The 15,332-nt window shown below is 45.7% G+C and overlaps 1 protein-coding gene across 3 annotated transcripts in view; it reads right to left on the reverse strand.

Moving 5' to 3' along the window:
* KDM5B (lysine demethylase 5B) overlaps positions 1–15,332 on the reverse strand; it is a 51,085-nt gene that overhangs the window by 21,390 nt on the left and 14,363 nt on the right. For all 3 annotated transcript variants that reach the window (XM_019750845.2, XM_019750846.2, XM_074317139.1), the window contains exons 3-12: positions 14,299–14,421; positions 13,132–13,302; positions 10,156–10,290; positions 8,135–8,231; positions 6,854–6,963; positions 5,252–5,410; positions 4,655–4,774; positions 3,061–3,219; positions 1,918–2,099; positions 486–648 (exon numbers count right to left, since the gene is read on the reverse strand). In XM_019750845.2, coding sequence (XP_019606404.2) covers positions 486–648; positions 1,918–2,099; positions 3,061–3,219; positions 4,655–4,774; positions 5,252–5,410; positions 6,854–6,963; positions 8,135–8,231; positions 10,156–10,290; positions 13,132–13,302; positions 14,299–14,421 — 1,419 coding nt within the window. The remainder of the gene's footprint in view (positions 1–485; positions 649–1,917; positions 2,100–3,060; positions 3,220–4,654; positions 4,775–5,251; positions 5,411–6,853; positions 6,964–8,134; positions 8,232–10,155; positions 10,291–13,131; positions 13,303–14,298; positions 14,422–15,332) is intronic.

A 15,332-nucleotide genomic window follows, 5' to 3' on the forward strand; every position in this document is an offset into this window, starting at 1 on the left:
GAGGCAATAAATTCTTTTTTAAAGTAGGTAAAGAGTATGAAGTATTCTGGCATCAGAATTTAGACCGAATTCCATGCTCACAGAACCCAGCCACGCTCACAGTAATGTGTCCTAACAAATAACATATTCACTAGGGTTTTGCTCTGCTGCAGGGCAGGAATGAGGTGGAAAACAGACACAGCAGTGTGGACAGCACCGAGTGGGGATGGGTGCACAGCCTGTGTGTGCTGCACACGCCTGGACTGCGGCCAAGGAAAGCAAGAACTGCACTTGTTATTTGTAAAGTAAGGTTGCTCAGAATCAAGGTGTCAGCTGCAACCAACGAGTGTGACACGGCACCCGATTCACCAACTGCACAGCAGTTTCTCCCATCAAGGCATGCTGTGGACAACACAGAAGCTAATCCACTTCCTAAAAAGTGAGTCCCAGGGACAGGGAGAAGTGGCGCCTGGAGCCGGGGGGCAGGAGGGCTGCTAAGGACCTACAGGCACTTGGTGAGTCATCAGCGTGTTGGGGTTCATGATGGTCACAAGCTGGTGGAGCAGGTCTGGCTGGGACACAAAGAGCTCGGGGGCGAGCCTCTTCATGACGTTCTCGAGCTGCTCGGCAGCATAGCCTGGGACGCCATACCAGGTTTTCGGCTCACCCCTGAAAGTAGATTGTAAACATAAACCTACATCAATCTCGAAACACACATAAACATGAAATGTCAGCAGCACCTTCAAACCACACACACAACCGATCCGCAGCAGCAGCAAAGCTGGGGGTAAAGCAGGCCGTCCTTTTTAGAGCCGGCTTTGAGCTGCTGCTACACAGGAATGTCTGGCGGAGGAAGCAGCAGCAGAAATGTGACCTGAACAGTGCAGTGCATTCCCCCTCCAGCATGGAGTCTCCACCTGGGGCGTCCAGCTGAGGTCCGTCTCCTCCCTCCCTTTTGTCGGACCCTTTGGAAAATGAAGACACCTAGAATTTCTGAGCATTGCAGGTATCATGCTCAGCTCCAGGCTATGTGGTTTCCCCAGTTTCCTATAGCAACTGACGAGGCATGGAAACGCCCCATCGTTTCTCCCGTTCATTCTGCCCGATGAGCTTAAATCAGACACCAGGGCAATTAGGATTTCTAAAGAGCTCTTACTCTTCAAACCACTTTAAACTGTCAACCACTTAATCTGTAACAGGCCTGTGGAATATGGTAAATGCGAGCCTCACTTCACAGCTGGGAGCAATTGCCTCGGGAAGCAGAACCCATACTCTACACACACGCCAACTCCCTCTTTCTTGTGGTACACCCTCAAATTCCTGGTGTGGGGACTCAAGTGAGTTATAGATCTTCAAATATTTTTGTACTGAGAAAGCAAGGGAAATAGAGGGGGGCGGAAAACAGATGTGAAAGAAAAAATGGCTTTGGTTGAAGAGTTTAAAAAGTAAGTAAGTCCTACTATCGCGCCCACACACACTTGGACCAGGCCCCCCCGACTGTGTGCTGAGACCAGAACTGAGCCCAGAGCAGCAGCAGCCTGGGGCCTGGAGGACGCCAGGGAGCCTGCCCTGCATTCCTCTGCCACCAGGGGTCCCACAGCCACAGCAAGGTGCAGGGCTGTCCCCTTAAAGTGAGTAACGGCTTCTGTGCCAACTGGGTCAAAGCTGTCTGCCGTATCCCCAGAAACATGCTACACTTGAAAACAGTGGGTATGCCATTCAGGGGGGCTTGTGGATTCCCTAGGAATACTAAAGAACCTGTCTTAACTTAGGGTGCCTGTCCCAACAGCAGTGAAAAATCAGTAAGGAAAAAAAACCCAGCTCTTCGCTCTCCATACACAGTTAAGAGACGTGTCCTCACTAAGAGTGAAGTGAGACACCGCTGAGGTGGAGGTTGCAACCTGGCTGGCACCCTTGTCAGTTCCGCAAGCTTCTTACCAGTGCAGGTAGTTAATCGAGTAGCTCCAGTGGTCTTCGATGTGCCAGCAGAATGAAGAGAAGCACATTCCCACGTACAGCCAGGGGAGCTTCATGCCACAGATGTCGGCGGTGATATGGGCCAGCACAGACTGCTCCATCACCGGCATGTTGTTCAAATTCCAGCCGCTGTCAAGATACTCCTAAAAAGGAGGAGACAAAAGAATAGAGATGTTTGGCTATATCGTGCGACCACTTTACAATTCTGATAGTTTCAAAAAAATGGATGAAAACAGTTTCCTTAAAAACAAAAAGGTTGAGCAGCAGGGCGGGGAGAAGCAGCTATGCTGACTTCCTGGATGCCAAACTTTTGCCACTTGTACAGAAACGGACTCTCATAGTTTTGTACCCCCCGTCCCCCGCAGAGTACACACACAGGAGCTGGTAAACTAATCTGCAGTGTCACAGTGTCACTGCAGTGTCACGACAGTGGTGCTGGGAGTAGGGAGGGTGGCTGTCCTCACAAGGGGCAGGTGGCGAAAAAGAGCGACAGGGGTCCCGGGACCCGTGGGAACATCATGCTTCTGCTTCCAGTGCCGGTTACTCGGCTGTGTTCAGTCTGTGCAAATTCACCAGGCTGCACACACACAGTCATGTACTTTTCTGTGTACAGGTTAGATTTCAAAAAGCTTACAAAAATAACCAGTCTGACTTCCTATTGGGACAGGGATAGAAACCTTTCCCGGAGTTTGCTAGTGTGAGAAATAATGGGCTCAAACATCAAAGTTCAAAGATAAATAGGTCTGGTTCCAATCCCTCCGATTTTCTTCAAAAGGAGAAACCAAAGGTAAGACTCTGAAGGCCAAGGCACAAGTAATTTCCCCAGGTCATCACAATGCAGTGGCACAGTTGGGACTAGAATTCTTGTGTGGGTTCTTTCTACTTTTCTTGAAACCATTAAAAATGTGGTAATTAAGGATCCGCTGGAAGTGATCATACAGCACTTCAAGCCAAGCAAACAGAAACTGAGTTACTACCCACGGTCCAAGCTACAGCTATGTCTGCAGGGAGGCTGCTGCCCATCGTTATCACGCCCGTGGGATCAAGGACACGCTCAACGACCAGGTGTCCTCTGCAAACACAGCCCCGCCCAGCAGAGCCTACCTCTTCCTCAGGGGAAAGTCTGACCTTCCCGTCTCGGACAGGAAACCCGCTGCCAAATTCTTTCGAGGCGATATCGGCTCCATATTCTACTGTGACATCCTCTTCAATAGTGCTTACCAGTCGCCAAAATTCTTTCTCAACTAGTTCTGTGGGAACCATCTGGAAACAAAACATGAAGAAGAGAAAAACATGCATTTCCTCCGACACCCACACACTGCCCATGAGCCATCTGACTTTACAGGCTAAGTGACAAGAGCCCCAGGACAGTATCCCAAGGAACAACTGTCTCCGACGTGCCACAAAATCAAGCCTGGGCACTTCAGACGTGAACACTACTTTCTAAAAGGAATTCAACAACAAAAAGAATAAAAACTGATTAAGAATTCGTATACTTCTGTCACAAGCCTGGCCACTACTGTAAACGGGAGTCAAGGAAAGCAAAATGCGGACACTGAAGAACTGACCATGTTTTTCTATTAGGACAAATGGAATGTACAACGTGGTTGACTGACGTACGGCAGTGACAGTGGGCAGTGTCAGAATGATGCTTCCTCCTGAGATGTGTCCAAACACTCCACCCACGTCCACCAGAGCTCTCACTGTTCTCTCTAGACCTGGCTCAGAGTGGCGCAGGAAATCATGATGACCGGGGGACACAGTGGGCCACCAGACAGTGTCTGGACGGTGTGGCTCGTCTGATGCGAGTCCAAAATCGGTCCCTCAAAGTCCTCATCTTTTAAGTAAAATAAAAAGCCAACCACAGATGGAAGAGGTCATATACAAGTCACCAGGACTAGTTAAGCAAACAAATGGAGAAATAATATAACACACGAGGGGTCAAAAGAACGGAAAAGTCAAATGGAGTATAATTTGAGATTATAAACCCATTAAATAAACAAACATTGGAAGTAACTTGATAGCTAATGTCAAGTGACGCTGGGGAAAAACGGGTTCACGCAACACTGCTGGGGCTCATAAGTGACACAGCGACTAGGGTGGGGAAAAACGGATAAACACTCTCCTCGGACCGCAGAACCATCTCAAGAAAATCATCCAACTAAAGCAGCAGGAAGTGTTTGCTGTAGCACTGTTAGCAGTGAGAAAAAACACAGCTGAAATACCCAGAATTATGGTAGAAAACCACGTAATTGTGGTGCGCTCACTGGATGCAACACTGAATGCTGAATGAAACATGCTATGCTTCCCAATGAGTCAGAGAGAATTTAAAATGAACTGACCCTAACGTGTAAGGTACTAACTTATGCAACAGAGTATATGTGTGTTCCCAATGCCGGGCATACTAGCTGGCACACAGGGGTCAGGCGACCCTTGTGGTGACGTTCTCCGAGTTACATTTGCTGGGCGGAAAGAACTGCTGGAGCTCCTGTTGGTACTCCAGAAAGTACTAAAGATAAATCACTTGAGAGACTGGAATGCATTTGAAAGGACTGTGGGAATTTTAATACCACCAAAAAAACTAGAGGTGTCACTGCGCATGCTGTGGACAGTCGGTGGGAAGCGCCAACTCAAATCTGTCTCCAGACCCGTTTCCCCGACAGGTCAGAAAACCCTAAAGCACTACGTGTGTACACACATGGACCGGCATGTTGAAGTAATCGGATTTGAACGCGTCTGCCATTTCCCCGAAAGTACGGAGGGTATAGTCCCGGGCCGCTTGCTCAAAGCCAAACGCTTCTTGTGGCTTACTGCACTCCTGCCGGAAAAAGACAAAGACAAAACGTTTTTGATCTATGTCTAACCTATATATAGACACATAGATGAAAAAATCAGATTAAAATTACTTATGTAGTACAATTCAATTCATTTAAAATAGAAAAAAGTCTGGATGAACATACATCAAAATATTAACGGTGGTTACCTATAGATTATGAATTCACACTTCTATTTCTAAAATCATTCAGTGTTCAAGAATTTTTGCAAAAAGCATCCATACAATGCTTCTTCCGATTAGAACACTTCTTAAGTATAGTTATTGAAACTTCTTTCTGCCTCTCAGCTTCGGGCACAGCCGTGGGGCTCGCTTCCAAGACCACCCTCTATTCAGATCCAGCCCCGTCTTCTTCAGGGGCCTCACTGTTGTCAAGTGCCACATCCAAACCCAAAGGCAAAGACAGAACAAGACTCTGAAGGGAAGTCCCCAGCGCTGCCTACCTGCGCCATTAGCTCTCACCTGAGCCACACACTTGGGACACCTCCAGTCTCCCTTGGGCACATCGTGCAGCGGCGGGACCAAGCAAAAGGTGTGGTAACTGTCATCACACCCGTCACACAGGAGCAGACGGTCCTCGTCACTGCCACTGCCACACAAGAGGCAGACGTACAGGTCCACCTGTCGCAATGACAATGCGCACAGAACAAAGCGGCATGAGCCACCACTGATTCTGCGAAGTTCTAAGAACGACCTGCAGCTGAGGAACAATCCAGCCTGGCCCCCCTGCTTCAGACGAAAACCCTTCTCCTCTAAGGGGAGCTGAGCACAGAAATGCCTCACCCACCGCCCCCCGTGACACGGTTTCCCAGCACCTCAGGCATTCCCACCTCTAACATGTCGCCTCCAAGCTTCCTCACTGACGTGTTTTAACCAAAGTTTTCTACCTAACATCCAGTTTTCAGTAGCTTAGAAAAATAACACGTTGGGTCATAAATTACTGGCCTACCCCAAAACAGAATTTATAAAGGAAAAACTCAATGTTTAAAAAAAGAAAACCATTTAAGTTCATTCACCACGCTACATTACTGCTTTATATTCGAATTAAGGAGTCATGGTTAAGAGTTTCCCCAAATACACAGTGATAACAACACATCATCATTACCTGTTAGGGACTGAACTGTGTCTCCCCCAAATTCTTATGCTGAAGTCCTCAGCATATGACTGTGTTTGGAGACAAGGTCTGTAAAGAGGCGATTAGGGTAAAATGCGTAGGCCTAACCCACTACGACTGGTGGTCTTGTAAAAAGAGATCAGGACACAGACACTACAGAGGAGAAACCATGTGAAGACGCAGGGCGAGGACAGCCATCGGAAGCGAAGGTGAGGCCTCGGGAAAACACCAAGCCTGCAGACAGGACCCCTGCATCTCAGACCTCTGTCCTCCAGGACTGTGGGAAAGGAAGTGTCTGTTGTTTCAGCCAGTGAGTGGTTCTGCTGTGGCGGCCCCAGCAAACCAATACATGACCCAGTAACAGAAAGTGAAGATTCCAACTGAACAGGAATCTCAGTTTTTCAGTCTTTTTGTTGTAGCAGATAACAGCTTGGGCTCTGCTACTTGACTGGTTATATTTTGGTGTGGAAGGGAAATGCTATTGAGAAAGAAAACGTCTATTGCACTAAGTTCACATTCCAAACAGGAAGGCGCTATTGTCAAGCTACTCGCTGGGCTCCAGAAGAGGGTAGAGGAAAGAAGCTCGCAGACCCTCTCGGACACTCCCCAGACCTCAGCTCTGCCCAGGCCTCGGCCCCCACTCCGGTCCCTTTTCCTGCCTTGCTGCAAAGTTGGGAAACAGCAACTTGGTTTCTGATGGAGCCTTCAGCGCATTTGGAGGTGGGCTGGGGACACCTGAGCAATTGTAGCATCACCTGGCTCCCGTCCCCCTGTGCTCACTGGATACCAGGAGTGGCTGTCAGTGCTCCCGATGCCACCACTGGGCTGGGGACACTTCCTCGTGTAGGAACGAACACGACAAACTGAGCTGAAAAGGCCTTTTCATCGTCCGACACCCGTGAAGCACAAAAGTACACATGGGATAGAAGTGCTCAGACACGTCAACTCACTGCGCTGGTGGTTTTCTTAGGCCGACTCTTGGGCTTCTCCCTCTCACTTTCTACCACGTGCTCCTTCTTCTCCAGAGGTTCTTGCTTGAAGCTGCTTTTCACTTCTTTCTCTGCAAGAGGCGATCCAAGTCAGCAATTCCTCAGCTCCGCCAGCACTCGGCTGCCTCCCTACCCTCCTCGCCTCCCTCCCAGAACACCCAACACCAGCAGAATTTCACGTTTCTTCCCACTTCACCGCAGTAGCACCCAGTGTTCCTCTGTCCATGGGCTCAGTGCTCATTACCTTACGACAAAACACAAACTCTCCCACCATTTAAAATCCAAGATGCTGGAAGGTTCTGAGGAGGATGTGGCTCGGGTTTGCACACCCTTCAAAGAGGTGCTGAAGACACAGCCTTTGTGAGACCAGGGCATTACATGCACCGAGGCGAGCAAGCTCCTTCTGATTCTGACTGAGTGAACTGACCTCTCACCAGGGCACCTCCTCCCCAGTACAGACTGGCCTCGGAGACCTGAGACTACTTACCTCTCCAACGTCCTGCGTCCACAGACTTGCAGCTAAAACACCAGCTCTCAGTTACTGAGCTATCATTGGTAGGCACTGTGCTAAACACTTCCCATAAGTTACTTAATCCTGATGTTAAAGGAAGTCAAGGAACAGCTCTAAGGTCATACAACTAACCAGTCATTGGTTGAGCCAGGATCCAGATCCATATTTTTAAAAGTGCACCTACTTTCCATTACATCGTGCTGCCTTGCCACCAACTCGCCCAGCACTGAGCACCAACGTCAGTCACAGGCTCACTTGCCTGTGTGTGCCTGCCTACACAGGATACAGGATCTCTCTCCACAGAGTCCCAAACCTACCTCTCAGCAACTGACATCAAGCAAGGGCCAGGCAGCCAACTATCAAGCAACACTCAGCTTTGGAAAGCATGTCTGCCGGACACGCTGGAATAAATCAGGCGTTCAGTCAGAGGCACCTATGCTTTTCACAATCACTCCTTTTCAATGAATGCTACTGAACCATATTTCAAAGGAGCAACTAGTGACAGCTGAGAAACTCCAGCCCATCTCTAACATGCACACACACACTCATCGGCTTGCACTCCTAATGGACATTTGATAGAGAAGGACATTAACATACGAGTGTTTTACTTCTCAAGGCCCACGTCATGGATTAGCATGTAACAGTTGCTCCAATGTTTTCTTAATTAACAAACAATTGTTTTTACTGATTTACTTGTTACTACTTCCCTAGTTGGGGATAAATTTTCTTACCATTTTCACATTTTGGAGTTGGGCAACCCATTCGTCGTCTCAGGTTATGAGTCCTGGCTTCTGTTGTCTCTTCCGGTTCTATTTTAATATTCATGGCCTTTAAAAATAAATTATGATATACATGAATGTTTCCTTTAAAAACAAATAAATCTTCTAAAATCAATCTGGAACCTCAAGGTGACTACAATCCTATAAATTGTCTCTATTAATAGGGAATTCAAAACATAGTTCTCACTACCCTCCAGTGGGAGAGCGCACCCTTCAGAGTACTGTTATTTAAGGAATAGGTGAGGAATATTAGAAGTTACGAGAGTAGTCTCTACTTCAATAGGTCACAAAAAAATCGGGAAAGGTAAAAGGATCAGGAACAAATCATGGGAAGTGTTACTATCCTAACTGGGAACAGCTCTTCCTTTCCTAATTCTCACCTACTCCCCTGATGCTTTCTTCAGTCCCCATAAAACCAAAGCCCAGGTAGTTATACACGTAATTCCGTCAGCCTGGAAGAGTTTGTTGGCTCCTTCCAAAGTCTGCCCACATTTATGGAAACCTCAGCTTCCATTCAGATTTCTATTAATTCTTTCAGTAAACTGTGACTATAAAGCCACTCTTCTAACGTAGCAAAATTGTTCAGGATCCCCGTATCACCAAGGGTATATAAGCCACTCTCAGTTTCCATTATTTTTAAAATTTATTTTTCACTTATAGTTGACATACGTCCATTATTTCTTGAAGTGCTAATAATTATTGATAAAGCAAAGCAGTGTCTGTGGTCTGTAATGCTGACATGTTTTTGGAACTGAACTTGGTTGGTCGTTTTTCTGTGTTCATTCATACATGGTCAGGACGCCCACTGGATATTCCCGTGTTCGTTCCTACGTGGTCAGGACGTCCACTGGATATTCCCGTGTTCGTTCCTACGTGGTCAGGACGTCCACTGGATATTCCCGTGTTCGTTCCTACGTGGTCAGGACGTCCCCTGCGAGCAGAACTTCTTCCCGGCTGACACCGCCACCACTGTGGCAGCAGGCAGACCTAGGCATCCACTGCACTGGGCGTGTCGTAAACATTTACAATCAAGATGTGCTCAAGCAAGAAGTGACTTGTAGATTAATGGAACTTGAATTTTAAACATGCTTATGAGCTTCAAATAATCCTATTTTCCTATTCTGAGGTGATCTTGATTCTGAAAAATAGTCACTACATTTTTTTTTAATATCTAAGTGGAAAAACAATTCTCTTATTTACCCATTTCCTCAGGAAACAAAACAGCCTATTCCCTTCATCCTCACCGACAATCATTAAATCACCAGAAGCTTCAGAAACCATCCATTTCATTGTTAGTGTCACCAGGTTAGAGCTTCCCAGCTCTAACGTGCCCCTGATGCACCACCACACCGCTCACCTACCCCTACCACTCTCCCGGGCAGGGCAGGAAGCCACAACCCGCACACCTCTGTGTGGGGGCCAGGCAACCAGCAACACACGCTGCTCCCACAGCGAACTGCCTTGCTCTACAGCCTCTCGCGCCTGCTGACCTTTCCTCATGTTTCACCTCATATAGTCATGCTCCCTCCCCCAATGCTGCATCATTGTTTTGTCTTTGCATTAAATGTTTGCCATAGATTCCATGCTCCTTTTTCCAGGAAGCCTGAGAAAAATAGAAAGTAGCTTTAGCTATCTTCGAAGCTCTTTTTTAAAAAAGCTAGTTCTTTTCACCCAAAATCTCCCTGGCTTCACATCTTCCAGCATTACTCCCCAATAAATACTGCCTAACTTCATGTGGGTAACAGGCAAACCAGACACCATTCTTCCCAAGACTGTATTAACAATTAAGCAGCCGTCTGCCCAGGCAGCATTAACCTAGAAATCGACTCCTTACCCCTCTGACAGGAAACTCCCCCAAGTGTAAACGCTAGAACACACACAGCACTCCCTGTGGGGCGGACAAGGTTTGAAACTCGCAGAGCGTGTGGCCGAGCGCAATCCAGTGTCAGGCAGGCGTGAGTCGACGGTCTCACCTCTGCTCGCATGCGTTTTGCTCGCCGAGCTGGGGGGCACGTCTCCAAAGGCTGCACAGACTGCCTCTGGGGGATATCGTGGGGCTTGTACTCCCTGTCCTTTGTGTCTGTGGCCAGGCTGGGCTTCTGCAGACACTAGAGAAGAAACACATTGTACTGATGAGTTTCCCTTCTTTCTGAACCTTAGAGAATTGCATTGCATTTTTGCAAGATACATTTTATAATTATCTATGTACATTCATAACGGGTCCGCAATTTTTAAAATCTAGATAAACACAGAGACACGTTTGCAGTTGCCAATCATACATCTGGCAGCTTTAAAAAAATTTTTAGCAAGTGAATAGTGTTGCTTCCATCCATTTCATTGTTAGTGTCACCAGTGGGCTCACAGCACTCCCAGGAGGCCAGCCGCATGCAGCCCTGTTTGCATGTGTCAATTAACTGAAGGCCCAATTGTTAGAAAAGCCCCTTAAAAGCTCCCAAAATAACTTTCCATAATCAAAATACCTCATTTTCTGCATTTGTCACAAGTGATGAGCCTACACTGACATGTCATCGTCACCCAGAGTCCCCAGCTGACATTAGGGTCATCCTTGGAGCTGTGCCTTCTGTGGGTTTGCACAAATGTGCACTGACATGTCGGGTCCCATCCAGAGTAGTCTCACCTCCTTAACCTCCTCTGTGCTCTGCCTACTCCTCCCCCCCTCCCACCCCCAGGCCCTGCAGTCACTGATCCTCTGTCTCCTCACTTGTGCCTTTTCCAGAACGTCAGAGTTGGAAGCCTTTTCAGACGGGCTTCTTTCACTTATAAATATGCATTTAAAGTTCCTCCATGTATTTTTATGGATTGAGAGCTTATTTATTTTTAGTGCTAAATAATATTCCTTGTCTGAATGAATTTATTCTTCATCCACTGAAGGACATCTAGGTTACTTTCAAGTTCTGGTGACTATGACTAATACACCTGCTATGAACATCCATGAGCAGGTGTGCTTCGTGTGAACGTTAAGTTGTCAGCTCCTTCGGGTCAATGCCAAGGTGTGTGACTGCTGGATCATCTGCTCAGAGTGTGTTTCCTTTTCGAACCATCTGCCTCACCGTCCTCCAGAGGCTGCACCGCCCACACCCCAGCCCCGACCCCCAGTGAGAGCTGCTGCCCCATCGTCCTGCCACATCGTCCCAGTGTCGGTGTCATCAGCGCTCTGGATTGTGTCGCACTAACAGGTGTACAGTGCTACCTCGCTGGTTTCCATTCTTTTTAAAAACATTAATATATGTATTCCAATTCTCCTTTCCTCTAAGAATTCTTTTCAAAAATAGACATGAACATAAAAACGTGTACAAAGAATGCCCACCACAGTATTATAATAAAAAATTGGAGGCAATCTAATCACTCAGCAATAGGAGAAATCAAATCAAGCTCTGGTTATAAAAATGGAATGCCACAGAGTCATAAAAAACAGTATCTTCAAAATTATTTGATGACATGGCAAATGCTTATGATGTGCTAGGCAGGGAAATAAGCAGGATACAATCTGTGTGTGAAGGGTATACTCCCTCTCAATTTGTATGGATGTGCAATAAAAAGGGCTTGGGGTAAAACAGGTGAGAGGATTAGCAGTGATTTTTCTCATCATACTTTCCTTTGTTTTAAACTTTCTACAGTGAATGTGTCAGTGCCTAGAAGACAGTTGGCACATAGTAGGCCCCTCAACAGGCACATAGTAGGCCCCTGTGTTGCAGACACAGTTTGTAAAGAGTTATCCTGCAATACTGATTTCTTTCAGACTGACTGTATACATGCTTACATGCTTTTCAACTATGAAACAACACTGCCTCTGTAAGTACACAGACGAGATGCTTCTAGAAGGTTGCATCCCGAAAGCAGGCAGAGTCTCTTTCCTGCGTTCACTGTCACCTCCACGCTGCGGTGGGAAGGTTAATTGTGAGAAAATGTACTGTGGGCTACCGTCGAGATCTGACTACAAAACAGAGGCATACAGGTTCCACATACAATATTCTGAACAATTTTATCCACGGGTTCACCAAACATTTATACAATGTACATTTAAAAAACAACTCCTTTCTGAATATTAGATTGGGGCATGTTCTTATACACAGAAAAAAAAAAGTTCACCTGGAATCAAGGAGGGAGGGAAGAAAGCACAACGCTTGGAGCGCGGCAGATTTAAGCACTATAGGTGGTATGTCTGGATCAAGACAGTTTTTATTAGTAATTGATCCCTGAACATACAGTATTACCTTCCTATCTCTCTGTAGCACAGTAACAATTCTGAACATCACAGGGCTCACTGCTAAGAGTAACTCCAAGGGTGTGAATGGATTATGACATTCTTTTGTTTTGACAAGGGCCCTAAAAATTAAGTTTTTATAATATTGTTTTACCTTAATTAGAACAAAAATTTTTATCTGAATAATTTGGCAAATACCATCTGTGTAAGGAAACAAACATGGCTACACAGGAACATGGATCCTTACAAGAAGATCCATTAGCTACCCAGTATTATTAAATTCCCTACCCTTTACCAATATCAACATTCAATCTGAAAATCACCTTGGAGATCTCAGCGGGCAAAAGAGAACCGGCCAGCCAGGTATTTCACGTTGTATGTTCACATGACAACCAGAAATACACTTGGCGATTGCAAAATCATAAGCCAGAACAAACAGACAATAATCAACTCTGAGTTGTAAGGAAGAAACATCTGTAGTGATAGTAACAGATTTCAGCTTTTGACAGCAAAAGGGTATTTCCTCTACAACCTTATTCATTCCAAAAATAAATGTCTAAGTATGGTTGCTCTCAAAACAGAACAAAAACACTGGAAGAAAAATTCACAAACAAATCTTATGAACAGTACCTTCCACACATAATCAGGGCCTTGTCATTCACCCTGAAGACAATGTGTCAATAAGCAGTGAAACAGGACAGGTTAAGGCTCGCCCAAGACTCACCCTCAAACTGTCTCCAGACAGGAACAGGTTGTAGGGGTTGAGGATACGCTCGTAATGCCCTCTGATGTGGGAGCCCACAGCTTTGCCAGGAGCAAAGCCCATCTTGGTGGCAATTTTGGTCCATTTTCTATCCTTGCAAACAACTGCAAATCCACCTTCTTCTGCAACTAACTGTTAAATAAAATTCAAAAGAAATTAGTAACACCTATATGGAAACCACGTCTAATTCCCTCATGCCTAGGTATGACTCCAAGCACAAAATGTTCTTGGCTGAGGTAATCCTTGAAAAATACATTTTTCCAAGCCAAAAGAAAATACATACACACTATTATTTTTAGGCTAGAAAATCAAAACATCACTTTTGAGAGCACAGCCCATAAACATGTTGTACCTGCAAAAGCTGCTTCTCAGTTTCCCAAAGTAGTCAAGATTTTCTGGGAGCAAGAACTAGATTAACATCTCTAATAAAAAAGGGTCCAACTCAATGAACCTTAAAAATCTCCACGAACTAAGGAGTAGGAAGGGTGGCAGTGTGCTCGGTGGGGAGAATGCAGGCTTTAGACCAGGGGTGTCCACACTTTATTCAACGGTTTTCACCAAGGGCCATATGCAGTAAAATACACAAACAGCCGGGCCACTCACTCGAGGTAAAGTACGTATTGCCTCACCTGGTTTATTTAAGTAAACTAAATATATTTTTGGAATTTGCTGCGGGCCAATTAACAATAGATTGCGGACCGCAGTTGGCCCGCGGGCCGCAGTTTTGACACCCCTGCTTTAGACTGAGGGGAACCTTAAGTTAAGGTACTGAATTGTGACTCAGCCTTTTTGGTCAATTTTCTCCCTGAGCCTCAGCTGTCTTATCTGTAATAAAACAGAAAGGAGTACTTTACAGGGCTATTGTGACGTTTAAAAATGACCCCCCACAAAAACAAAAACAAAACAAAAAAAACAATCAACATCAACAAGAAAACAAAAACAGGTGGCAGTAAAATATGTCATAAGGCTTTCAGACCTGACAAGTACAGCCCAATCAATCACTAAACGGAATGGAGAATTTCATTTTATATACTGAAAACAAGTTTGTTTATTTTTAAAGGAACGAATATCACATTCATGCAGTCAGAACAATTATTAACTGAGAGAGGATGGTCATTAACCTTTTACCTTATTAAGCTGAAACAAGTCCAAGATCTTTCTCTCCACATGTGGGATTTTCAGAGTACTTCCCTGTAACTCCCAGTACTTTGCAATCTGGTCCAGGAAATTCAATTTCACACGAGTTTGAGCCTAAAGGACAAAGACCTGAGTTTTCATTTTGCCTCAACTGAAAGCTCCTGCCTATTACCTCTGCATGTGCTTTCTTACAATACTTTTAAGTGCAATGCCGTTTTTTGAATTCCACAGAGAAACTGCCCAAAATATACAAAATAAAACTGGTTGAATAATTCCATATTAACACCACATAAATTTAATCCCACCCCACCATGTGCCAGGCAAACCCTCCCTCCCGTAAGCAGGCAGGCGGGCAGGTGCTGGGTTTATGGCGTGCTATGAGCACAACGTTGCTACCGGTTAAGAAGCTATGACAAGTAAGCTTCTGTACGGCCCCTGGTCTGTTACAATCTGGGTACATGAAAGGCCTGTTCTCTCAAAGCACAGATGCTCTTACCTGCTCAAACACAAATCTAAACACAGGTTCACAATGGGGATTCTATATCAATTGTAATGTCCTGATAACTTCAAGACAACAGACAGCCAGGGAAACTCCCTTAAATGTTCCAGATGATTACTGTTGTCTACAAGTTATTTTAAAAATTTGTCATTTCTCTTTCCTTGTAAAATGTCAGTCAGACAGTTCTATAAGTTTTAACTTGCACAAGACTAATACTGAGATCAATGCTCAGACATTCCCGACCACAGTCCAAGACCTCACAGTGAGTATGCATCTCCCATCTTTCAAGCTCCACTTGAAAACACAAATACTAGATGCTATTACCACCAGCCACAGACGTTCCATTTAAGAATGTGCGCTTAGTGTAGAAAAACAAAATATGGCTTGGTCCAATATGAAAATCAGATTAGCAAATGTTGCCATAAATGAATGACGGCGATGCTGGCAGCACCCAAACCGCACTCCTGCACTTTAGGGGAGCAGCAGTGCAGGGAGTGCAGAGACACGCCCTGCAGCCTCACTCCTC

This window comes from Rhinolophus sinicus, linkage group LG12, assembly GCF_036562045.2.
Source record: "Rhinolophus sinicus isolate RSC01 linkage group LG12, ASM3656204v1, whole genome shotgun sequence".
Classification (NCBI taxonomy): domain Eukaryota; kingdom Metazoa; phylum Chordata; class Mammalia; order Chiroptera; family Rhinolophidae; genus Rhinolophus; species Rhinolophus sinicus.